This window comes from Bemisia tabaci, chromosome 7 (genome assembly GCF_918797505.1).
Source record: "Bemisia tabaci chromosome 7, PGI_BMITA_v3".
NCBI classification, from domain to species: Eukaryota; Metazoa; Arthropoda; class Insecta; order Hemiptera; family Aleyrodidae; genus Bemisia; species Bemisia tabaci.
Window position 1 is genome coordinate 12,843,546 of NC_092799.1, and position 25,537 is coordinate 12,869,082.

Here is a 25,537-nt window from a genome sequence, read left to right on the forward strand (position 1 = left end):
CAGAATCTTTAGGTAAAATTGCGAACTAAATTATCTGAAAAATTGGGAGGAGAATATTCATAAATTTACCAGAAAATTCGCGTTTTATCAAAGGAAATTTGGCAACGCCTGAAGGTTTATACGGCGTTTTTCCTCAGGACGGGAGAGTGGGAGTCCCAGCTCGGATATCTGAACTCTGTAGTCGCGCTCGTGAATTGCAGATAGTTATGCACGTCCGGCCTAGGCGACACCATGTGACGTTGTGACGTTGTGACGTTCAGACTCGACGCCCGGGTGCAGTCGCCGCCGTTGAAAAAGTCCAGTGCCGCACCGAGCGCCCGCAAGTGCCCCACAATTGAGTAATCGTAATCGGCGAGGCCGCGTCGAAAGTTCGGTGAAAGTGGTTCCAGGAGCCCGGATATCCATCTCTGCGACGGATAAGGAGCCAGAGGTAAGTCGTCATTCTTTGGACATGAGATATGATAGACGCTCCGCAGCCCGCACTGAAAAAAAAGTTCGGTAGGTAAATCCGAACTAGTTAGGATCATATGGAACCAGGTTTTGTTCGGTACACACGACCGGATTATTCGGTCTGCTCAACCAAACTGTAAGAATTTGTTATGGTTCGGTCGCACAAACTGAACAGTTCGGTTCAAAAGACCTGATAATTCGGTCGTGTATACCGAACAAAACCTGGTTCCGTATGATTCTAACTAGTTCGGATTTACCGAACTTTTTTTTTCAGTGCGTGACAAGATATACAAAAAAAAAAAAAAAAAAAAAAAAAAAAAAAAACAATCTAAAAAGCGGGTAACAAGGCTAAAATTTTACGAATAAAACCTAAACGTTCCGGCTTTATTTGTGAGATTTTAGAATTTTTTTTTTTTTTTTTTCTTTTATTAATTTGATTCTTTGGGCTTTTTCGGTGATTGCACAGCGTGTTTTTGTAATGGAGTCCATGCGTGAATCCAGTGGGCTGATTCTTGACATTGATATACAAAGCTACAGAAAAAGAAGACATGGGGAATATAGAGCAATCCTATTGGTAGAAATGGGTGGTTCTCATTGACTAAGGGGGTTAATGATGGGCTAACTATAGGGTCTCTCGTGGGTTGCCTTTGGTTAGTCTATTACCTACCTCTTATGTCCGTTGCAACCACTCGCTTCCTCCAATAGGATCCCTCCAAATTCATTTTGTCTCCTTTATCTATAGGTTTTATTTGTCTATCAATTTCAACAATTACTTTAGTAGCAATGGCTCATAAAAAAAATTCTACAAAAAGTTGTCAAAAAAAATTTAAAAAACTTGTAAATTTTCAAAGTTTGTAAATGTTAAGTAAAAAACTCTTAAAAACCTCGTTTTAGGAAATCCTTCAGGGGAATTCTTTCAAATAAAAGAATAGTTTTATTTTAATTAAAAACGTAAAATTTATGTGAAAAACAACAAACTATATCCTCAATTTGTATAGACTGCAACTTATCCTTTCATACTTTGCTATTCACCACTTTTTTTCCTCGTATTTGTCCGCAGGAAGTTTATTAAAAAAATACTTTAAATTTACGTAAAAAATTTACTCAAAATTTGTCTTCAATTTTATGTAAAAAAGCCCCTAAGGGAGTTTCCTGGTACGCCCCGTCACCAAAGAAACTTTAAGGCCTTTAACCTCAGTCACTGCCGTATCGTTTGAAATGGGCACAGAATTTAGTGAGCCATTGCTCGACTCACGTGTACTTATCATTTTTCTTTAACATTTGACCATCGTCCGAAGCTTTGTGGCCAAGATTTTTTATTAGCTGCTCGATAATTTAATGAGGAAATGAGAATAATCAGAATTCCAGTCACAATAACCTCTCAAATGCACGTCATGATTATCGACTCATTTTACTTCAGAACGGTATTTTTTATAGATAATTTTGTTGATGCTGTATTTACTCACCTGAGTATTTGTATTTTGATACGAAATTTTATGATAAAAGGGCTTTAGTTGCGTAACTCTAGATATTTCAGAGTAGTTAGCATTCAAGATTGACTTCGATTTGTTTAAGGTGATTCGATGGACACTATATTATGTGTCAGAACGACAAGCTATGTATCGCATCGATTTAGTTCCGTTTTCTCAGCTACTTGTCATATTTTTCGAATTGTGAGATCACAATTCTGTTGTCATGAGACGAACGAATTCACTTACCAATTTTGACAAATAAATTCAACGTAATATAGGCGCGGTATTTTAGAGGGAAAATATCGCATTCGAATGCAGCTTCGATATCAGTATCGAATGCTATATTTTTCCACAAAAAGAACCACGCCTTTTTTACGTTGAATTTGTGTGTCAAAATTGGTACCTAAGTCAAATCTTTAGTCTCCTGACAACAGAATTGCGATCTCAAAATGCGAGAAAAATGACGAGTAGACGAAAAAAAGGAACCAATCGATGCGCTATGTTGCATGTCGCTTTGACACAAAATATGGCGTCCATCAAAATCTTCTTAAATCGTAAATTCTCTAGCTAATCGTTAAAAAGAAACTCAGGAACACTCATTTTGAATTGTTCAAAGCCGTCGCTCGGACTTGACTCATTAAGGGATAATTGGACCGCGTTTAACAAAAAGGAACCAAGCCACATAAGCTATTGCCAATTTTAACAGGGCAATTTAATTTTTTACGAGAAAAAGTTTGTGCGGGTCCCTTTGAAAGTTAGAATTTGCTTCGTGCTAGGGAGAGAATTCACTGAAATTTTCACGAAAATCTGCACAACTGCTTTCATGTATAAAATTAAATTAGCCAATTAAATTTGGCAATAGCTGATGTGGCTTGGTTCTTTTTTGTTTAACGCGGTCCAATTTGAGATGGACATTCGGCTGATTTTTACGCAGTTTCTCACTTGACACAAATAACTATAATTAATCTTGGCTGTCATGCAAGATTGCGAGATGAACTGTTAAACCACACAAATTAACTAAATGAGCGATTAATTATCCCATCTGTGTCTTCCTAAATATGTGCGATCAACGACTCATCATCCCCTCTCCAACCTTCTTGTACAACGAGCGTTGAGCATAATAAGGGGGTGATTTTTTTTTTTACTTCATAAAAATTACCCGCAAAATTAAAATCACGCCGCATTTCGCACTGAGAGAAAAAGTTCGGTCACAGATACTGAGCCTCGGTTTACATTGAACACCTAATTCCTTGATTTGTCTCATCATATATAGGTATAACTCAACTTTTTCATCATGGGAACCGAACATCTGCAGTTAGCTGAACAAAGTTTGGTTTCTATGACCGAAAACGTCGGTGTTCAATAAGAACCGGACTTTCTTTCTCCGTGTCGTGTAGATAGAGATGAGACTGGATTTTGGTGCATAACAACAACTTACTTATCTTCCTCTCGTTTATCTTCAAAAGTAAAGCCGCAGAAAAAGATTGACCTAGTTGTGAATGCTATACATTACTGTGAGCAAAGATAACATACGATGATTTTCGTGTGCTTTAATGAGAGTTAAGAAACTGATTTTTATCATATTCCCACTAATTTGCATAAGATAAGTCGAAGTGTGTCTTTAAGTCACAAAATTGTGAGTCTACATGTAGTTAATTATGATCATCGTCAATTTAGGACACCTAAATTTTTTTAGTTTTTTCCCCTTATTTTCGCACAAATTTTGTGTACGTTTGAGAATACTGGTGGAACAGGAAACCTTTGTGGTCATTTATGGCATCTAGAAACTAATTTATGATTGGAAATAATACAGTAAATAAAGAAGGCGCAGTTTCGAAAATTTGATTATTGAAATTTAAGGACGCTGGACTGGGCCTCAACCTCACTCATTTAAAAGTATGTGTAAAGATCGATTTCTACAGACTCTAGGATTTCTAGGTGAGGTAGAAGAATCAATAATCAATTATTTATGATTCAGTCAAATATGGATTATAGTGATTCGACGATCGCCATTTTTTTGTGTCAGAGCGACGTGCGATACATCGCATAGATTCGTTCCAGAATTTCAGCTACTTGTCATTTTTTTCGAATTTTGAGATCGCACTTCTGTTGTCACGAGACTAAAGAATTCATGTACCAAATTTGACAAAGAAATTCAACGTATTAAAGGCAGGGTTTTTTCAGAGGAAAAATACCGCATTCGAATGCAGTTTCAATATCAGTATTGAATGCGGCATTTTCCCTCTAAAAAAACCCTGCCTTTAATACGTTGAATTTCTCAGTCAAATTTGGTACATGAATTCTTTAGTCTCATGACAACAGAAATGCGATCTCAAAATTCGAAAAAAAATGACAAGTAGCTGAAATTATGGAACGAATCGATGCGATAAATCGCACGTCGCTCTGACACAAAAAATGGCGTCCGTCGAATCACCTTAAGACGAGGGATTACCGTTTTGCCAAAGTCGCTACTGGAACGGCGGTCTCTTTCAAACCAAATATTTCCCTAAACTTTCTTCATCGAGTCGGAGACTAAGAAAATGTTTGCGGAAACTCGTGGTGTTGCGTGAGTTGTCATAATTATTAGGCTACGATTTGCCTTGAGTACACAGCAAAGAACACATATTTTGTAGAATCAGTCGCATATATTCGTCTTATTTTGCCTCATCATTTTCATGATAAACATCCAGGCAGACAGCAACCGAAATTAATTCATTGTGAATCATTCCAGGGCCGGATTTACCATATACCTACGCGCACGAATCGTACTTCTAGGTTTTTTTTTTTTCGCCCCCCTCCCTTGTGGATTGAATTGAGGAAACTTCACCCCTAAAACTCATCTGTTGTGAATTAGAGGTTGGAAATTACTAAAGTATTTTCGGATATTTTTTGCAGTATTTTTGCGGTTTTTGAAAAAGTTGTGGTCGAAATTATTCACGTTAGTTTTGCCGACGTCTCATTGCTTCCCTTCAATTTAGCAGGTTTCTCTTATTACTAACGATTAATCTACCTTCATCACGCCAAAATCCAATGACCCTCCATCAGAGCCGGATTTACCTACTTGCCGCCCCCCTCTCATTCGTTTTGAAACATCGATACGAACCATCAAGTGAACGTGCCGGAGGAGGAGGGGTGCATAAGAGGCGTTACTCGGGTTAGGTACATTTTTTGTGAAAGCCCTGTTAACACTAGCAAAAGTTCACGGAACTTTGCGCGAAAGTTCAGTTCCGTAAACCTATCTTCTGGGTGGACAAGGCGTTTAATTTATAAGAAATGAACGAAAAAAATATGAAAGAATAAACATGAATGTGGTTTCATAATTTTAATTTCCGGCACCGCGTCAACCGCGCTGCGTTTGGAGCAATGCGTGAAGTATCCCTACAGTGTTGTAGGCGCTATGCGTTTCACGCCGACCGCTGCTGACCGCCCTACGTTTGACGCAATGCGTGAAGTATTCATGGAGTCATGTAGGCGCTAATATGTGTCTCATGCTGACCGGCGCGCCGAGGACTTCTCCTTTCCATCTCAAGACCTCGTTATCATTGCTCTCTACGCCGTGCCGCACCAGGCCAAATTGTGTGTTTGGTTTCTCTCTCAACTAGACTAATGAAAGGCACTGTCTCTTGTATCACCGAAGACGAACGAATTAGAAATTACTATACTTTCTCAACTCTTTTCAATTACTTTACAAACTCTCATGAAATGAGAGATTTTTTCGCCTTTTCTCCTTAATAATTTTTTTTCTGAATCCGATTTTTTTTATACCTGCATTTGAAAAATTGCAACATTTGCCGCCCCCTAAATTTGCCACCATGAGCCGCGGCCCATGTGGCCACCTTCTAGATCCGGCCCTGCCCTCCATTGAATGGAAATACTTAACGCGACATTTAAGTCCAGATAGGTTGATTTTTTTAAATTTTTGGGAGGGCGCCCCAAGGCCCTTTTTATACATGGAGGTAATCACCCACCAGACTTTTCTCTTATTAGACATTTCGATGGAGAAACTCCCAAACCACGCATTTCGGTTTGCGACGTTGTAGACTTCCTGTTATATTTTATTTTTGAGATGGAAAACTACTCAACGTCAATTCTTGAGAACTTCCGTGATTTTTCTTTACTAAGCGCAGAAAAATCCGTAAAAACCTCAAGAAATAATGTTGATTTGGTGTCCTTCAAAAAAATAAAATGGTAGCGGATATTTTTAGACACCGGAAACGAGATACGTTGTCTGGTAGTTTCACTGTCGATTTTCCTCCACAAAGCTTTGGTTTTTATAATGGTATTAGGCCTTGTGTATCACCATCGATTGTCAGGCTCAATACTTTGATTTTCCACGAGATTTTGAGGAAGGGGAAGTTCAAGCTAATTAACATGCATGCACTGAAAAAAAAACACATTGAATCTAGAATCCAGACTCTTAAAAACATCGACAAGAAAAAATACTCTTGATTCAATCAGATTTAAGCTTAAATAAAAAACCAAGCCTCTTAATTTGAGCGGATTTCCTTTTGATTTAAGCTTAAATCTGATTGAATCAAGAGTCCTTTTTCTTGTCAATGTTTTCAAGATTCTGTACTCTAGATCCAATGTGTTTTTGTTTCCAGTGTGGAACTGACCAAAATATATCCTGATTTCACTGATTTGAGCCCCTCTCATCCAGTAATAGCCAACGGAATAAATCTACCTCAATCTTTTATAACGATGGCTAAAGTGCAAAACCACGTTTCAAAATCTCTGCTTCTATTTCATGTTTTCGAAAAAAAACCAAGTCAACTAGGTATATAGCCTGGAAGTTCTACGGAATACTCTGCTAATAGAGAGGGAAAATCAACGAAGTTTTGAAGATATAAAGTTGCAAAGATTTCCAATGAAAAAATAAAGTATGGCAGGAAGTCTGCAACGTCGCAAACGGAGATACGTGGTTTCGCACCTTGGTTATCGAAACTTTCAAAAGTTGCTCATGAAAAATCACGAGATGCCGCGAAAAGTTTGATGCATTTCCCGGACTGAATTTCTGCTTTCTTTGTCTCTATATTGTGTGCTGAAAATTCAACAAATTGCCTTTGAGAAAGGTTAAATTTTACATATCCCGACCGTCTTAATCTCCTTTTGCTGTAAGATAGAATTCATCCCCTCCCGGAAGCAAAGATTTATCAGAGGCTCGCAACACAGACTGCAGTTCGCAGTTGCATACGCCGCGACTTGCATCACAATCTGGCATCACCGCTTGTTTTGCATCAAATAATTTGGTTACAATGTAAAAGAGGGTACGCCTTACTATGAGAAATCGTACACACGCAGCTTCTTAGGCTGTTCGTGAGATTATTGACTCAGTGTACTGAATAACAATTATAACATAACTTCGGATGGTGCTCAAATAGGTAATAACTATGATGAAGTACAACCGCTGGGTCGCTAATTGCTAGGCTTAATCTTGGTGCTAACGCTTGTGCATGATTAAATTCAACTGGATTCATCAATTATGTCGATGAAGGCTGTGTTTCAGTTGAATTGAGGAAAAGCAGGAGCCACCTTCGACAGTCACGGAGAGGGTGAGGTTCGTCCGTCAATTGACCCAAGTAGCATTTTTCAACGGAAAAATCGCGATTTATTACGATTTTATCGGCGATAAAATCGCTAGAATTATCAATATCTGAGCGATTATCTTCGATCTTGTTGCAATAAAATCGCGATTTTATCGCCGAGCAATTTATCGCGATATTATTGAAACAAAAATCGCGATAAATGGCGATTGAACCTCGATTTAATCGACGAAAATTGATCGCGATTTTATCGAACAAAAATTGCGATGCATAGCGATTTAATCGCCGTAAATTCCAATTTTTTATTCGATGATATTCCGATAAATTGCCACCGATATAACCGCGATGATCAACCGATAAAATCGCTATTTATCACGATCACAGCTAATGGGGGAGGGGCTTGGAGGACAAGGCGCATAAGTGCAGTTTTCGCTATTTCAAGAAATACGCGTTTAAAGTTCCAAAATTACATTGAGCTTTATAGCAGAACGGAAATTTAAACTCACCTTTTGATGCTTTAAAATGGGATTTTAGTTGTGAATTTTTCAGAGAACATTCTTTCAAACTAGTTTTAGTTGTGTTCATGAATATCTCATTTTTTTTTCAAAAACTGCACTTATATACCTTGTCCTCCGAGCCCCTCAATTGGACTTCATTTCGCAATTAGGAATCACAATTCCTGACTCATCCGTAAAAAAACATTTATGTACTTAGGGAAACTAATGGTATATAGGTTGTTTCTAAATTGAGTCAGAAACTCTAGTTTCGAGTTGCAAATTTAGTCCAATTAATACTACTTCATTGATAGCAAACTCTACGAAACCATGTTAATCGTATTATCCCTTTTTCTTGCAGGTGTTGGCGATAAAAGCTGCTTGGAAAACTCTGCAAAACTCCATGTAAAAAATGGCGGGCGTTTTAAATCGAAGACTCATCTTAGTGACTACTGACATCTGTAAAAACCAAGCGAGGCGGCAACTTCACTCCCAAAATGTAGTTAAGAAACCTAATCGTGAAGTTTTTAGGTTAAGTAAAGACCTAAAACTTTGCCAAGCATGGATGAGGTATGCCTCCACGTCCAGTGATAATATCGTAAAATCACCAGTTCCGGATATAACAATCTTGGAAGATACGATCCCTGATTATGTGTGGAAAAATGTGAACAAATGGTCCAACCACAAAGCGCTGGTAAGTTCGACTTGAATCACTTTTTTTCAATGACCCAATTGTGAAAAGGAGTATTCTACTAATAGGTAACATGCCTTTAAACGGTGGAAAATATTTGAAAATATTTTAAGAAAATTTGAGAGAGATATTATGGTTCGGTTTTTGTTTGAAGAAAAAAATCAAATATAACCCTGGTAAAAATTGGCAGTAGAATCTGTGTTCCAAAATACCATAGACCTACAGCCGGCTGTAAGATTTCCAATAGCTTCTATAGCCGGCTACACAATTTCTTATAGCCTTTTAGAGCCGATGGTGATTAAGCAACATAAGGCGATAAAGTGTATGCTAAACGTTACTAATTACGGATGCTAGGACTTAGTGAGTTTTTGGAATACTGCTCTCTTTTTGGGCCGTAGTATCTTGATTTATTTTGCGAGGAAAGCTCCGTACTTTTGATGGATGCCTGCCATTACTAATATATTAGAGCGCCTTCAGTTTCGTATGATACTGTTCAATACCTCTGGTGTGAAATAGTTGCTTCAAGCGCCGTGGCACGCTGCGGCGCGGCAGGCGGGCAGCCGGCGCGAAACGCGCATTGGCGCCTACAAACCTAACAGGGATACTTCACGCGTTGCGCAATGCGTGAAGTATCCCTGTTAGGTTTGTAGGCGCCAGTGCGTCGCCGCTCCGCTTGTGTTAGGCTCTAATATTTAATCTGGCGGAGTCAGCGTTATTCAACTCATGATTTTGAAATGTTTGCACATCCTGTATGGATTATTCTCATTTTAATTGGTGAAAAAAAATATGTATTAAAGGAAAACATAATGTGTGTTTTGTAAATATTAAGGTGGTTCCGTATCAAACTTAATGATTTCCAAAGCACACGAATTTCTACACAATTTCTTAAAGCCTTTTATAATCGATGGCGAAAAAGCAACAGCCAGGCGATAAAGTGTAAAGCCCGGCGATAGGAACTATAGCCCGGCTGCATAATTTTTTATCGCTTTGTACGTATGATTTTCTCCGCATTCTACAGCCAACTATATGATTTTCTGTAGCCTTCTTTAGCCGGCTATGAGAATTCCTATGGTATTTTGAAACGCAGCTCTTACCGCCAATTTTTACCAGAGTAATCGGAGGTTTTTAAACGTTGCAATCCAGGTGCCCATTTTTCCACTTAAGCCATTGCTATGACCCTGCTCTTCGATCGAACACTTTTTCTCATTTTTCTCCATTGATTTTTCAATGGATTTTTAACTTTCACTCCTCGGCAAGAGACAAATGGGACGCTACCGAGTTCATCAAAAATGAAGAAAAAATGAGTTGGGGATGGTAGTTTTGAGTAGTTATCAGAAATTCAAATTCAAGAAAAAGTATACAGTAGGGTCTCGATTATCCGCGGTTTTTCGGTGGGTTTAGGCTCAAAAATGCTGCAATATCATGGCGCAAACTGCCACATAAAAAGATTTCCTGCAGAGATGATGTTTGCCAAAATAAGTTCTTTGAGGTAAAATTAATTCATATTTAACCAATAAATTGTTATATTTTTGTCTATTATCTGGACTCGTATTTAAATCGAAAGGAACGTTGTCCATCGTGAAATGAGCCCTGCCATGCACACATTCTTATGGATCTCAGGGCTCATATCAGAATACTGCCGTACTAAGGAAGAACGCCGTAAGAGCCTTCAGACGTTGCCAAGTTTCCTTCGATTAAAAGCTATAATATTACTGGGAAAATTGTGAATATTTTTTTCCACAATTTAAAGACAATTTGGTACGCAATTTAATCTAAAAACTCAGAAAATTTCATAGAAAAAAGTGCATGAATGCCATCAAAAACACATGTTTAACAAGGAAAATTGGGCAACTCTCGAATGTTCATACGGCGTTTTTCCTTAGCACGGCAGGATAGATCTAGTTACTTTTGATTCAAATAACGTCCATTTGACAGGTACTGTGATTTGTGATAGGTTATTCTTTTAAAATACTCCCTTTTCGATCGCCTATCCGAGCAAAATATCTTAATTTCGGATTATACGCGGTAGTTCCGGACTCGATTATCGCAGATAATATAATTGGGTCCCTAGATCCAGCAAATTGGCAACGCTGTTTTTCTCCATTTAAACCAATGGAAATGTATCGATTATTAGAGAGGCCTGGGCTCCGACAAAAATCGATTATTTAACATAGGTTTAAATGGAGGAAATCCGGGGTTACCAGATCGCTGGATCCGCCTCTGTGCGTTTCGTTAAGCTCGGTCCAATTATTTGCAATGGTGACTTTCTTGCTACTGGAATGTCGAGCTATAAACCCTATCGAGTTACGAAGGCCTACGAGTAGGTACCTACACTGCTGAAGTAGAATCACGTTATAAACGCCATAGCTCGGCGCGGCGCAAGGTGTGATCCTCTGAGCGTACGCGAGAAGGCAAAACCTGTTGCAGAGAACGCTCTGCGTGATGTATTCTTAATGGGATGACCTTTCTCGATCGTGATCCAATATTCAAAGTGCGAGAGGTCCGACATCCTTGAAGCTCCAATCGGGCGATGAGTGATGTCTATTACGTTCATCTTCTAATATGCAAAGCTGAAGATAGCGCATATCATCTGATTGTTATGCTGCCGTGCTAAGGAAGAACGACGTATGAACATTCGAGTGTTGCCAAATTTCCCTTGATGTAACATGTAATTTTGACAACATTCATGCATATTTTTCCTTGTAATTTTCAGATATTTTAGATTAAATTGCTTACAAAATGGTCTGAAAATTTTGGATAATAATATTCACAATTTTCCCAGAAATTTCGGTTTTTATAGGAGGAAATCTGGCAACGTTTGAAGGCTCATACGGCGTTTTTCCTTAGCACGGCAGTAAGCTCCTTGCAGTTCCCTTGCCTGAAGGAGCTGTTGGCCCGCTAACCTTCATTTTCTTTCTTTGATGGAAAGTACTACTTTTACCGCGTAAAAGTCATTACATTGGTTATAATTGGACGTATTTATGCTAAGGAGCACTATCTGAGAATGAATAAAATAAAAACGAACTTGTCGTCTCCCGCACGATGGAACGTAACTCCATTCCAAGGTTGCAAAAGTTATGAGATCAGTTTTTTCAAGAATGTACCAGCGCAATTTTCGTTGACATTCTCCTGATTTATGCATGAGATCAGAAGAAAAATTAGTGAATTTTAAGTCAGAAATTGTGGACATTTTCCTGGTCAAAATACAATTTGTGCGGAAAAATCTGGCAACATTGAAAATTTAGTTACGTTCTTTGGTGAGTGAAACGACGAACTTTGATGCACGTGCCTGTGCATCTGGTTCCTTTTGACTTCATTCATTTTCACTGAGATCCGTTCAACATTAATAACTTAAATTACAATAATCATTGTAGAAATGCATCTCCGTCCATCTCCACTGTTTTTTCGTGATTTTAAGAACGCAAATGTATGTGAGTTCAAAAATACATTTTTCAGATTAGTGTCATTGAATTTACAGATTTTTCGATACAGTTTGTTTTTTTTGAAACACTTATTCAACGCAGTGGTCTTGAAGCAATAAAAAAGAATGCGACAAAAATGGACCCAAAAACGGTTTGCAGGGGGTGAGTCTATGGTATGTGTGGACTTAAAATCAGGAAAATCGAAATCTTGGCTGATCCTAATTTCGAGATACCGCAATTTGAAATGTTCATAGTGAATGCAAGTTTTCTACTGATTTTGATCAGTTTTTGTATTTATGTGTCCATGGAATCTGTGTTGATCGCTTCACGTTATATTCTTCGTTCGATTCATTTCGATCGAATACATATCCTTTCGTTACATGCAGACTTCCTATCATATTCTATTTTTTAATTCAACACTTCGCCTTCTGCTGCGTCTGGAGCAATTGTTGTTGCGAATATGTTGTGCGTGCTGATTATAGTTCATTACATACTCGACTCTCTGAAGGCGTTTTTTGTGCACAAATAGCGCCATCTGTCGGAGAACGAACGAGGTAGGGATTAATCGATTCGTTCAATCTCACTTCTGTTGTGCTCCGACAGGGTGCTCTACTCTCGCACATTAAACGCCTTCGAAGAGTCGAGTATGTAATGCGCTGAGATCAGCACGCACAACATATTCGTAACAACAATTGCTGCGGACGCACCTGAAGGCGAATTGAAAGTAACCGTATAAAACACGTTGAGAATAATTTATAAACTTTAATCAATACAGTTAATTTCACGGCATATGCTGGACGATATTAAAGAAAATCAGCAAAACTTTTAGGTATTTAAGAGTTCTTTTCCAAAAATAAAATATGACATAACATCTGCGACGTCGCGAACTAAAAAAAACTCACTGCGTCTTTCAGTATTGATTCATCCTGTAATACTGTGTAAAAACCCAGGTGAAAATACGAGTTAGCTTTTATTTTTTCTTTTTTTTATAAAATATAAAAACTAATCAGACGCTTGAATTCTAAAGCACCGCAATTCGTGTCCTTGGTTCAATACTTCGATGTGTCTCGTCATAATTTGTTGCATTGGTGGTTGTGGGACTTCTCCGCCAAAACGAAATGTATGTAACTCATTAAGCATGGTGACAGGCTTAATGAGTCTGAGGAGTCTCTTTCATTTGCATGAAATTTGATTTGCATTTCTTCCCCTCTCGAACATCATAGAGGAAGATCGGACTAAATTGTTATGAGTCGTCGAACTGTCGTATCTGTTATTTGATAGGTCATTGAGACCCAGGAAAATAGTTTTAAAAAAATTAGACGAGCGCCTTTCGGTGGCGTTTCCTTGGCAAAAACATTACGAAGAGCTACACCAGCAATTTCTAGGGTTTTGGAGGTTGCATGTGTGCAGAAACATGCACAGTAGTATAATACTGCTGCGCCTTTATTTTAAGGTATAGACCACAAAACATCTGGAGCAGGGCCGGATTTAGGGGGCGGCCACATGGACTGCGGCCCATGGCGGCAAATTTTGCAATTTTTTAAATTTAGGTATGAGGAAAAATCGGATTCAGAAAAAAAATTACAAACGAGAAAAGGTGACAAAATCTTTCATTTCCTGAGAGTATATCTCTGATTCTGTCATCTCTCTGTGATACAATAGACAGTACCTTTAATTATTTTCGAGTTAAGACTAAGAGAGAAACCGAACATGGAATTTGGCCTGGAACGGAACGGCGCAGAAAGCAATGATGATGATAACTTGAGATGAAAAGGAGAAACCCCCGCGCGCGCGGCGGTCGGCATGTAACACATATTAGCGCCTACAAGACTGCATGAATACTTCACGCATTGCGTCAAACACAGTGTGGTCGCTGCGGTCAGTAGCGGGCGGCGTGAAACGCATAGCGCCTACAAGACTGCATGAATACTTCACGCATTGCGCCAAACACAGTGCGGTCAGCGCGACGTGGCGGCGGAAGTTAAAATAATCAAACCACATCGAAAAACGAGAAACTCATTTTATTCACTTTGTTGTCAATCTTCAAATTCCGGAAAATGTATGTTCACTGGAAAAAAAAACACATTGGATCTAGAGTCCAGACTCTTAAAAACATCGACAGGAAAAAGCACTCTTGATTCAATCAGAATCTAGCTTAAATCAAGAACCAAGCCTCTTAATTTAAGCGGATTTCGCTTTGATTCAAGCAAAAATCCGATTTAATCAAGAGTATTTTTTCTTTTCAATGTTTTCGAGAGTCTGGGCTCTAGATCCAATGTGTTTTTTCTTCCAGCGTATGTTCTTTTAGAGGGCTATTTTGAAATTAGACATGATTGATTATACGGGAGAAAACAAAGAAAAAACAGCCCCCCTACCACCAAAATAGAGATTGGCGCTTACGAGGTTTGGAAAATAATCGGTTCAATCATATGTTACGATAGACTTGCGGTGTGACGGGCCGGAGCTACACCTACAGCCAAGCAAGAGATCTGAGTCGGAGGTTCGCGAAGGCCCTCCTGAAAAGCGGCCTGAAACCGGGTGACGTCCTGGCGATCATGCTCCCCAACATCCCCGAATACCCGTTGATCCTCCTCGGCGCCCTCGAGGCTGGCATCCTCGTCTCCACAGTCAATCCGATTTACACCAAACGTGAGTACGATTCCCCTTCAATTCCAGCCATTAGGCAAAAATATATCCTAGGTGTTGAAATAGTCGTATCCTTCGGAATTGACTCGCGAGTGAGATGCTCAGGCGGATCACTTTGAATTATTAAGTGAGTATATACATACATTCAAAATTAGCTTGAGCACACTTAAGCTAGTTTTGTCCGATCAAAACTATATACAATAGCGGCAAAGGGATCCTGACAGAACCAGCGTGGTGGTTACTTCAATGTTAATCTTCCATTGCATTGCTACGGCGCAACGATACAACTATTCGTACTCTCCGGAATGCGTGAGGTATCACTCCACAATTGAAGGCGTTTTCGTAACTGCCGACTTTCCGTATAAGGATTCTTGTGTCGTTCAAGTAGGGTGCCGACTAAAACCGGCTAAAAAATGAAGTACTTTTACGGTAGTATTTAAGTGCCTTTCCAAAAACTCCACTTATTCCGGTACCTTTAAGTTAATTGTTGATTCGAAGACTTTATTTAGTTTTATTTCTTACCACTTGTTTATTTTCAATCCTTCTAGGAGAATCATCCATTTGCTACATTCTAAACTAACTTGAGCAAACTTAAGCTAGTTTTGTTCGATCAAAACTATACATATACAATAGCGGCAAAGGAAACCCAGACGTACAGAGCCAGAGCCTCCACCAGAGCCAGCGTGGAGGCTACTTCAATATTAAGCTTCCGTCGCATTGCTACGGCGCAACGATACAACTATTCGTACTCTCCGGAATGCGTGAGGTATCACGCCACAGTGAAGGCGTTTTCGAAACTGCCAACTTGCCGTATCGGGATTCGTGTGTCGTTCAAGTAGGATGTCTACTAAAACTCGCCGGCAAAAATGAAGTACAATTTCTGGACCAGTAGACACCTTGACATTGGAAGAGTGCTATTTTGATGACGAATTTTATTGCTATGAGTGCTTGTAGTTTGCTGATATACTTTTTCAAACGAGAGCCCCTCATTTGACAAAGTATCCGGAAAGTCCAGAAATTGTACTGCTTTTTTGAAGGCGGTCCGGATATACTGAGAAAATACGAAAATTCTCTGTAAAGGTGCGGAATTTTATGTTTCACAATGCCACGGGTGTTTTTAAAAACAGCCTGGAAAATATGCGATCTTGCGTAATGATTCTTAGTGCAGTATTTTCCTGCTGGATCGAAATTGTACAACCAGTTGATCCTCAGGGCCACTAATGAGCTTCGAATTTCCTGGCTACGTCATTTTTCTTGCAATTTGCGAGTGAATTTCGACAATTTTACAATTTCCTCACTTGAAGGTACAAAAAAGTACTGCATTTTTCTGTTATGAGGCACTGAATTTTTTGGAAAGGTACCAAAAAAGTACTGTACAAGTACTTAATTTTTGCCGGCCAGTTTTAGTAGACATCCTATACTTACGCGACACAAGAATACCGATACGGAAAGTTTTCAAAAACGCCTTCAATTGTGGAGTGATACCTCACGCATTCCGGAGAGTACGAATAGTTGTATCGTTGCGCCGTAGCAATGCGACGGAAGCTTAATATTGAAGTAGCCTCCACGCTGGCTCTGGTGGAGGCTCTGGCTCTGTACGTCTGGGTTTCCTTTGCCGCTATTGTATATGTATAGTTTTGATCGAACAAAACTAGCTTAAGTTTGCTCAAGTTAGTTTAGAATGTAGCAAATGGATGATTCTCCTAGAAGGATTGAAAATAAACAAGTGGTAAGAAATAAAACTAAATAAAGTCTTCGAATCAACAATTAACTTAAAGGTACCGGAATAAGTGGAGTTTTTGGAAAGGCACTTAAATACTACCGTAAAAGTACTTCATTTTTTAGCCGGTTTTAGTCGGCACCCTACTTGAACGACACATGAATCCCGATACGGAAAGTTGGCAGTTTCGAAAACGCCTTCAATTGTGGAGTGATACCTCACGCATTCCGGAGAGTACGAATAGTTGTATCGTTGCGCCGCGCCGTAGCAATGCGATGACAACTCGTTAAAATAAATGGATGGCTCTCAACTCTCAATTTCATCAAATAACTAGGGGCCACGTCCCCTGGCCGCTTCGCGGTCCAACCCCTCGCAGCGCTGTGCGTCTCAAGCCAGGGTTACCACACAAAGAAAATGAAATTCCCTATCATTCCCCTGATTTCCCTGACAAATGGAACACACAATGTGGCAAAAGAGACTGAGATTATTTGAAATAGTTTCCAGGCAAAATTTGTTGTTCTAAATGTCAAATCCATTCTAAAAAGCTAACAAAGGAAACTTACGATTTTTCCCTAACACTTTCGTCATTTTCCCTGACTTTTTAAAATTCCCTGACAATTCCCGGTTTTCCCCGGTATTCCCGGGGTTGTCACAGAATTTAGAAAATGAAATCCCCTGACATTTCCCTGATTTCCCTGACACATTTTGGTGAAATTCCCTGACAATTGAAGATGTGACGGATGGTTAGGAAGGCATAATTGAAAATAGTTTCCAGGCAAAATTTGTTGTTCGAAACCTCAAACCCATTCGTGAAAGCAAATGAAGGTGATTTGACAAATTTTCCCTGACATTTTCGTCATTTTCCCTGATATTTCCCGGTTTTCCCTGACTGTGGCAACCCTATATTCCAGGCCAAAAATCAGTACTTTTACAGTACTTTTTCAGTACATTCCCAAGAAATTCAGTACCTCCTTAACAGAAAAATTCAATACTTTTTCAATACCCTCAACTGACGAAATTCGAAAAATTTCAAAAATTTGAATTTCCCGCTCAAATTGCGACAAAAATGAAAAAAAAACCTGGACTTTCTTGCAAAATTTCCGCACTTTTTCAGAACTTCCGGACCGCCCTCAGTACTATTCCGGACTTCCCGGACTTGTAGACGCCCTGCTGTGGCGTATGCGTTTCTCGCCTTGTCCACACGAGCGCAGTTCGCGGAACTTATTCCTCGAACTTGCTCAGTTCCCGGAACTTATTCCTTGAAACGAGGCATGCTGTCCACACGGGTTCGTCCGAACTGGAACCGGAACTTCAATCATTAATATATCATATCATTAATATAAACTTCGAAGGATTCTGCCTTTTTCTATTTCACTCGAGGGGAAGTGTCCCCTCCCGGACTCTCTTCCCCACCCGGTGACTGACGCTGCGCTGCGCTGTGCTGAACGGTTCAGCCTGAACCTTTCCCCTACGTCTGACCGTTCCCCACTCCTCTGTCAATCGAACCATATGCCACCGCTTACGTATTGTCGCTCGCCCACCCAGGTACCTAGCGGCCAGCGGTCAGTTGATGATAAATCTCGCTCATGCTCCTATGCAGCTACGCATTGATTACGCCAGCTAATTACTTTCTAATAATTAGAATTTCTTCGATAATAGTTTTCTTTATTTATTCGACTGTATTTTTTTCTCTGTTCTACTGTGATTTCCTTGGTTCTCTACTGTGTTTTTCCTAAATATCCGAGTCAGAAATCTGAAGCACTTCGGTATGCACCGAGTACTTCAGATGTGTGACCTGAAACCTTCGGTATATACCGAACTACTTCAATTGTCTGACCCGAACTTCGGCAGATGGACCTTAACTTTTCGGATGCGTGATCCGAAAACTTCAGAGATCCATATGATCTCAGCTTCGGGTTCCATGCACAATTTTTTTTCTCCGTGTTTCCTTTTAGGGGACGCAACTAAAATTTCAGTAAATTTTTTTCAGAAAAGTAAAGAAAAGAAGAAAAAAAAAAGTGGCTAACGATGGTTCCTCACCTTCACGTGGTGTTGGCTGTTTTTACTAAGTGGGAACCGTCCATTTTAAGATATAGTCTATTTTTTGCCCTGCCATTATTATTCTACAAGTTAATTGTGGAGTGAGAATTTCATAATGTTTTCTATGAAATCTTCAAAATATAGTGATAAAAAATTTGCAACTACTACAAAATCGGCTCGCGGAGCGAGCCGAATGTCACTCGCGTAGCGAGTGACCGGGGTCCAGGGGGCATAGCCCCCGGCTAGGCGTGACGGGCGCGCGAAGCGCGCCCAGAACGGCTAGTAAAACTATACAATTATTGCAAAATAATAGATTATTATGACCGCCAAAGTAACAAAAATAAATGTCAAGATCATATGTAAAGGACGTGAAAAACAAAAACAAGCAAATTCACATCAAAAGAAACATATTTAGAAGCTCGGAGCACGGGGGAAATTCCAGGTTTTGGAGGAATAAGTTTCAGCTCAGCAAAAAACTTGTTCCGGGAACAAGTTCCTCGAACTGAGTTCCGCGAACCGCGTTCGTGTGGACAAGGCCTCAGGACTTGATTTCAGAAAGTAAAACATTGCTGCGATCTGTTCCAGACGAAATACTCCACCAACTGAAGACAAGCGGAACGAAGTGCATGGTGACCCTGCCGTCCCTGCTGCCGACGGTGAAGGAAGTGGCGGCTCGCCTGGGTTCCGCGATGCCGATCATCACGGTGTCCTGCGACGAGGGGCGCGGGGGCGGGGGCGGGAGCTGGGACTTCGGGGACATGGTCAAGACGGATCTGGACGTGGACGTGAAGAAGGCGAGTGGGGCGGACGACGTGGCCTGCCTGCCCTTCTCCAGCGGGACGACCGGGCTCAGCAAAGGTGTCGCGCTCACGCACCGCAACATCGTTACCAACATAGAACAGATTCTGGCCGAGCCCGTCAATCATCTCATGGATACCACCTGTGAGTTTCGCATTCTCTGATCGACAGCCTTGCACGCGTCTAGAGTCCCTTTATACTGAGAGTCAAGACAATTCGGCTCATGGATGTCACAAACGGGAATAAAGATTACAGAAATTGAACGTTTTTCGTAATCTTTGATCGGCCCATTCTCAAATGCCTTTCTCCGTTCCTCCTCTCATTCCGTTTGTTCCTTGCCGAACCCGTAATTCCCTGGTCCATTCCAGATTATAATCTTTGCAATTGGTGAAAATGTAATCTTTATTCCCGTTTGTGACACTGTGGAGGCCTAAAATACGGGAACCAATCAGAAATGGATTCAAATTGTCTTGACTCTCAGTATAAAGGGACTCTAGGTTTGGGGCGTCGAAGACTTCTTCTCATGCTTTATTTTCTACATGAAAAACTACCGAACGTCCTTTAATGAAAATTTCAATGATTTTTCTTCTATATTTAAAGAATATTATGTGCAGACTTCAAGCCATAATACTGGTTCGGTCTCCTTTCAAAAAATGAAATATGAAAGGGGATTTCGAAACACCGCAACCGAGATACGAATTTTTGCAGTTTCCCCGTCATTATGAAAAATTGGACATTACCGTGAAATATTTCATGAAATTTCACGAGACTGAGATATTTCATATTTTTCAGGGGCTGGAGTAAGCAACCCGCCTTAAAACACACAAACACTGAAGAAACTTACAATATTTAAATTTTGCGAAACATGAAAAGGAACCGGTATTTTTCAGTATCTTTCATACCCTGGTAAAAATTGGCAGTAGAATCTGTGTTCCAAAATACCATAGACCTAATACGGCTGTAAGATTTTCAGTAGCTTCTATAGCCGGCTGCACAATTTCTTATAGCTTTTTATAGCCGATGGCGATTGAGCAACAGCCAGGCGATAAAGTGTATGCTAAATGTTACTAATTACGGATGCTAGGACTGTTTATGGATTACCGCTCTATTTTTGGGCCGTAGTATCTTGATTTATTTTGCGCGGAAAGCTCCGTACTTTTGAAGGATGCCTGCCGTTCCTAACATGTTGGAGCGCCTTCAATTTCGTATGATACTGTGCAATACCTCTGGTGTGAAATAGTTGCTTCAAGCGCCGTGGCACGCTTCGGCGCGGCGGGCGGGCAGCCAGCGCGAAAAGCGCCTCAGCGCCTACAAACCTAACAGGGATACTTCACGCATTGCGCCATGCGTGAAGTATCCCTGTTAGGTTTGTAGGCGCTGGTGCGCGCTTATCGCTGGCAGCACGCAGCTCCGCTCTGTGTTAGGCTCCAATATAATCTTGCGGAGTCAGCGTTTTTCAACTCATGATTTTGAAATATTTGCACATCCTGTATGGATTATTCTCATTTTAATTGATGAAAAAAAATATGTATTAAAGGAAAATATAATGTGTGTTTTGTGAATATTATGGTGGTTCCGTACCAAACTTAATGATTCCCAAAGCACATGAATTTCTACAATTTCTTATAGCCTTTTATAGCCGATGGCGATAAAGTGCAAAGCCCGGCGATAAGAACTATAGCCCGGCTGCATACTTTTTTATCGCTTCGTATAGCCCGGCTATGTGATTTGCTACAGGTATGGTGCTATGGTAAGATTTAGCTGTCGCGCCGAATCCTCAGCGGTTAAAAAAAATTGCAGAAATGTGATATTTTTTTTTAATGATTTTAAAATTAAATTAGGTACAAGTACAAAGATTATCATCTTGTTTCATTGGAAATACTCCCCCCCCCCCTTCAAATTCGGGGAGACTGCCGATATCCTAGTAAATCATAAACCCCACGGACAAAAAAGGAAATAATGTTAGTGAATTTTTGCAGCAGAACATCAAGATGTGCTACCCACAGTTCTGCCATTTTTCCACATCTACGCGTTGACGACAAGTATGTTTCGTGGTCTTGCCAGGGGTCTCCACGTGGTCACTGTACCAAAATTTGACCCTCAAGTGTACTTGAAAATTCTCACCGATCAAAAACCACAGGTGAGATACTAAGGTAATAATACAGAGCTATTCAACACCTGTTGCTTGAGAATAATTTTGGTCACTCCTTGCACTGCAAAAGAGGGGTATTCTATCCTGGTGGCAATGACGCTTTAATCATGTGTTGATAAATTCTTAAATGGCTCTTATGATGTATGACATAGGAAACTATTCTGATAGATTTTTTTCTGAAAAATTACGCAAAAATTACCTATGTAAAGAGTAAACATTCAGTTGAACCAGGATTTTTTGGACGAAATTATGCAAAAATTGCAACATCAATGAGAAACAAACACAACAGAAAAAGTTATTCTGTTGCAAGAGAATAATTAAAGTGATTTTTGCAGCAGAACATCAGGATGTACTACCCACTGTCTTGCCATTTTTCCACAGCTATGCACTTTCAGTCATTATGATTCGAGGCCTTTCACAGGGTCTGCACCTGCTCTCTTTACCAAAATTTGATCCTCAGACTTTCTCTAAAGCTCTCAGCGACCAAAAACCCCAGGTGAGTTGTTGAAATTGAATTTGTGCCTGAGCAAAATCATTTTTCTACGAGTGCTTCTTAAAGTACTCAATTTTTGAGCTGATGTGAATAAACAAAGGAAAATTTTCTGTGAAAATTTAATTCAGAATGACAAGTGTTCTCGGCTTCAAAAATATCCTGACTTTTCAGGATTTTTGAACTTAAGAATTTCCTGACCGTCCCCTGGCTTTCCGATTTATTTTTTTGCACTATTTCTCTTCAGTAAATTATTTTTGAGAAGATTTTCAGAAGTAAAATCTGTTGAAACTGAAAAAAAATACGATATAATGGCTGATAGAAGAATTTCAAGGTTCCATAGCTACATTCCCTGACTCTTCCAGGTTTCCCCTGACTTTCTAAAAACTTGTTATCCTGATGTGGTGAAGCTTAATTTGAAAATGAAATAAAATGTCAACAACGTAGTAAAGTTATAGTTCTCACTTTGCATGTTCATTCAACTATGCAAATGCTTATTTTTAAGATTCAAAAGACTAAAAATAATTCATTTGCTGCACCATCAGAAAATTGACTTCAGCTAGAATATTTTTGGTGCTATTTGCAAGGAAATCAATCCAATTATTTCATTAACTATCTATGAGAGACATAATAAGTCAAAATTTATTAAATTTGAACGAAGACAAAACTGTTACCAAAAATTTCAGTCTGAAGATTCTTTGATACGTTCATTTTTAGATTCTCTTCTTAATGGTGTTTGAGATATGCCCTAACGTCAGAGAGGTGATAATTTAAGGGTAGTTTGAGTAGCTACAAGATTCAAAGGGGTCATCTTACAATTCAATTATTTATTCTGGTGTGCAATGATTTCAGACTTGTGTGTGTTACTGCGCTCCTCCTTTGATCTTGTTCTTCGGATCTCACCCTATAGTCACGACTGAAATTCTAAAAGCAGTTCGTGTCACCGTTAATGGTGCTGGGCCAGTAGGAATTGGAGACATTGAAAGGTTGCTCAATAAAGTGCCAAACCGGAAGGAATTCATTTTTATAAACGGTAAGAACTAGGCGGCTATCATTTTCTGCCGATCACCTAATTTTTAATGTTAAGAGGTGGACACAACGAGAGAGTGGTGTTCGATCCAGAAAAAAAAGAGTCTTAAAAATTTAACAATGCAAAACAAAAAATGCAGCAATGAAAATGGATACATTATTAGGCATCGTTTTTCAGTCAGAGTAACCTCCAAAAACTTCATTTTTTTTACCGAAAATTCTTGGCCTTCATTCTTGAGGAAATGATTTGCGAAGAGAACTTTTTGATGAAACTATAAAGTAAGAGTGCAATTCACTTGTAAATTTTGAAATTGAGGATTTATTTTTATCTGCAAGGGTAAAGTTAAAAATATTGAATTTCCATTCAGTTTGAGGGGCAAAAAACTGTTTTTTTCTGCAGCTCTTGGAATTTGAATTCTCTGTACTGATGTAGTATTTATGAAATTTTCAGCTTCAAACTGGAGAGTTCTTTGAATTTTTGAGAGGAATAAATCGACAGAAAACTTTTAATACACTATATTAACATGCATTTCCACTTTCTTTTTTGCAGCGTACGGCCTGACTGAGACGTCACCTGTTGTGTTTGCTCCAATATTCCGGGAAGAGTTTGAGCTCATATCTGTCGGAGTGCCAATGCCTAACACACGAATCAGAGTAGTTGATACTTCAGGGAAGAATCTCGGCCCGCGGGAACATGGCGAAATATTAGTCAACGGACCTCAAGTGAGTTTATTGGAGAGAATTTTAGGAAAAAGTTATGGTTTTTTTGAATTTATACCCTCAATTTGAGTTATCAATGCATCTGAATATGGAGAGAAGTCCGATGGATGAAAACGTTGAGGAAGTCTAACATCAAACAGGATAATTACCCCTGTGTTGACACAAAAGAGAGTTGATGTCATCCATTTATTTGTATTTGACCATGAGCTATGACTATAAACTCTTCATGAACCAAAGAAAATTTGATGCATTGCAAAGACAGCCTAGCTCATCTGAAGTATTTTTAAAATTAGTTAGTAGACAGCACTGAGAAGAAACAAGCATTATTTGAAACATTAACGGCCATAGATGGAAAATTGAGGATTAGAAACAGGTATCTGGATATTGTTGCAAAAAAGCAATGACATTTATATGTAATAGGAATTTTTCACTTGTTGCAACTACTTACTGATGGGTCACTTGTGTCAATTTTTTCAGGTGATGAAAGGTTATCATAAAAATGAGGAAGCAACTGCTAATGCTTTTGATGGTGAGTGGTTCAAAACTGGCGATGTGGGCTACTATGATGAGAAGAAAAATTTTTACATTGTGGAGCGACTCAAGGAACTGATAAAAGTCAAAGGATTCCAGGTGAGAACCGCTGTCTAGTAATACTGTAATGGTATCAGTATAGTAATAGTAATATTCTAGCAGCTAGAATGGGTTACTGGACAAGATGGTGAGCACAACAAAATACATTTCCACATTGAAATTTCTCAAAGAATACAGTGCAGAGCACACATTGAAAATTCTTAAATCGAGCTCACAACTTATTCATTAGGGTTTTTTCCCCCCATATTTTTTCAATTTCTGCTGACCACAAAATCGAAATCTATTTGGTCTCTCTCTCTCTCAACTGAGCAGGAACAAATAGCCCAGAAAGCAATTTTTCGTTGGTTTTGCAGTCATAACTTGTAAACAGTATAACTAAACTAAACTGAACTGAGCATAAAAGGGTCAGTCGGTCAGTAATATTTTGTTTGAAAATGTTGAAAATCTGGATCCTCTGATTAGTTCCTGGCTGTAATTTGCGAAAATTGATTGGTTTCAGGTGCCACCAGCAGAGTTAGAGGCTGTGCTCAGAAGTCACCCTAATGTGTTGGATGCTGGGGTCATAGGTGTTCCAGATGAGCGAACGGGAGAAAAGCCTGTTGCATTTCTAGTTCCTAAACCAGGGGCTCAAATAGAAATAGATCAAGTCAAAGAATTTGTCGCTGAACAAGTTGCGCCGTACAAACAATTGGGTGGGGTTATTGTCACTGATGCAATTCCCAAAAACCCGTCCGGAAAAATATTGAGAAGACTTTTGAAAGAACAGTACTCGAAGGGACAATGAAATCAATGGAAGTAGCTCGGAAGAGTGTGATGAAAAAAATATGACTAATTAATGTATTATAACTGTCTACATAAGACTTTGTTAACGCTTGTTAGCTGTTCCCATAATCATATAACATTCCGTTTCATCTTTACACAGTTATTTTCTCATTAAAGAAGAGTTTTTCAAGAACTTTCACAGGTGAATGTTCCTCACTCTACACATCCCTAACATCAAATTGTAAGGTACCAAGTTTACTAAGTTTGCGAAGGAAAATTGGAAAATGAATGCTATGTTTCTGACATGCCAACACCATAGAAAGAATGAAAAAAATTAAATTGATCAAAGCTTTCTTAAAATTGAAAAAAAAAAAGGATTTGCAATCATTCAAATGTTTTGAAAACACAAACTTCATGTTGACTAAATAAAGACCAGTAACATTTAAAATGAAATTCACCGAGTTTCGATTTTTCATTGTTTGTACGTCTCCTTTTTCTCCTTTAAAAAATCTTTCCC

General features: G+C 39.2%; 1 protein-coding gene across 2 annotated transcripts; it reads left to right on the plus strand.

Moving 5' to 3' along the window:
• Window positions 1–200: 200 nt before the first annotated feature.
• Window positions 201–25,404, plus strand: LOC140225155 (uncharacterized). 2 transcript variants are annotated; one of them, XM_072302938.1, is made up of 9 exons: window positions 201–430; window positions 8,321–8,653; window positions 14,514–14,721; window positions 19,064–19,420; window positions 21,764–21,924; window positions 22,771–22,951; window positions 23,498–23,670; window positions 24,145–24,297; window positions 24,758–25,404. In XM_072302938.1, exons 2-9 carry the CDS (start codon window positions 8,372–8,374, stop codon window positions 25,040–25,042), a joined length of 1,800 nt encoding a protein of 599 aa, XP_072159039.1. In that variant the 5' UTR covers window positions 201–430; window positions 8,321–8,371; the 3' UTR covers window positions 25,043–25,404. The 2 variants fall into 2 exon arrangements, with proteins under 2 accessions (XP_072159039.1, XP_072159038.1); XM_072302937.1 differs by lacking the exon at window positions 21,764–21,924 and adding an exon at window positions 21,256–21,416 and having other exon boundaries at window positions 203–430.
• The last annotated feature ends 133 nt before the right edge of the window (window positions 25,405–25,537 follow it).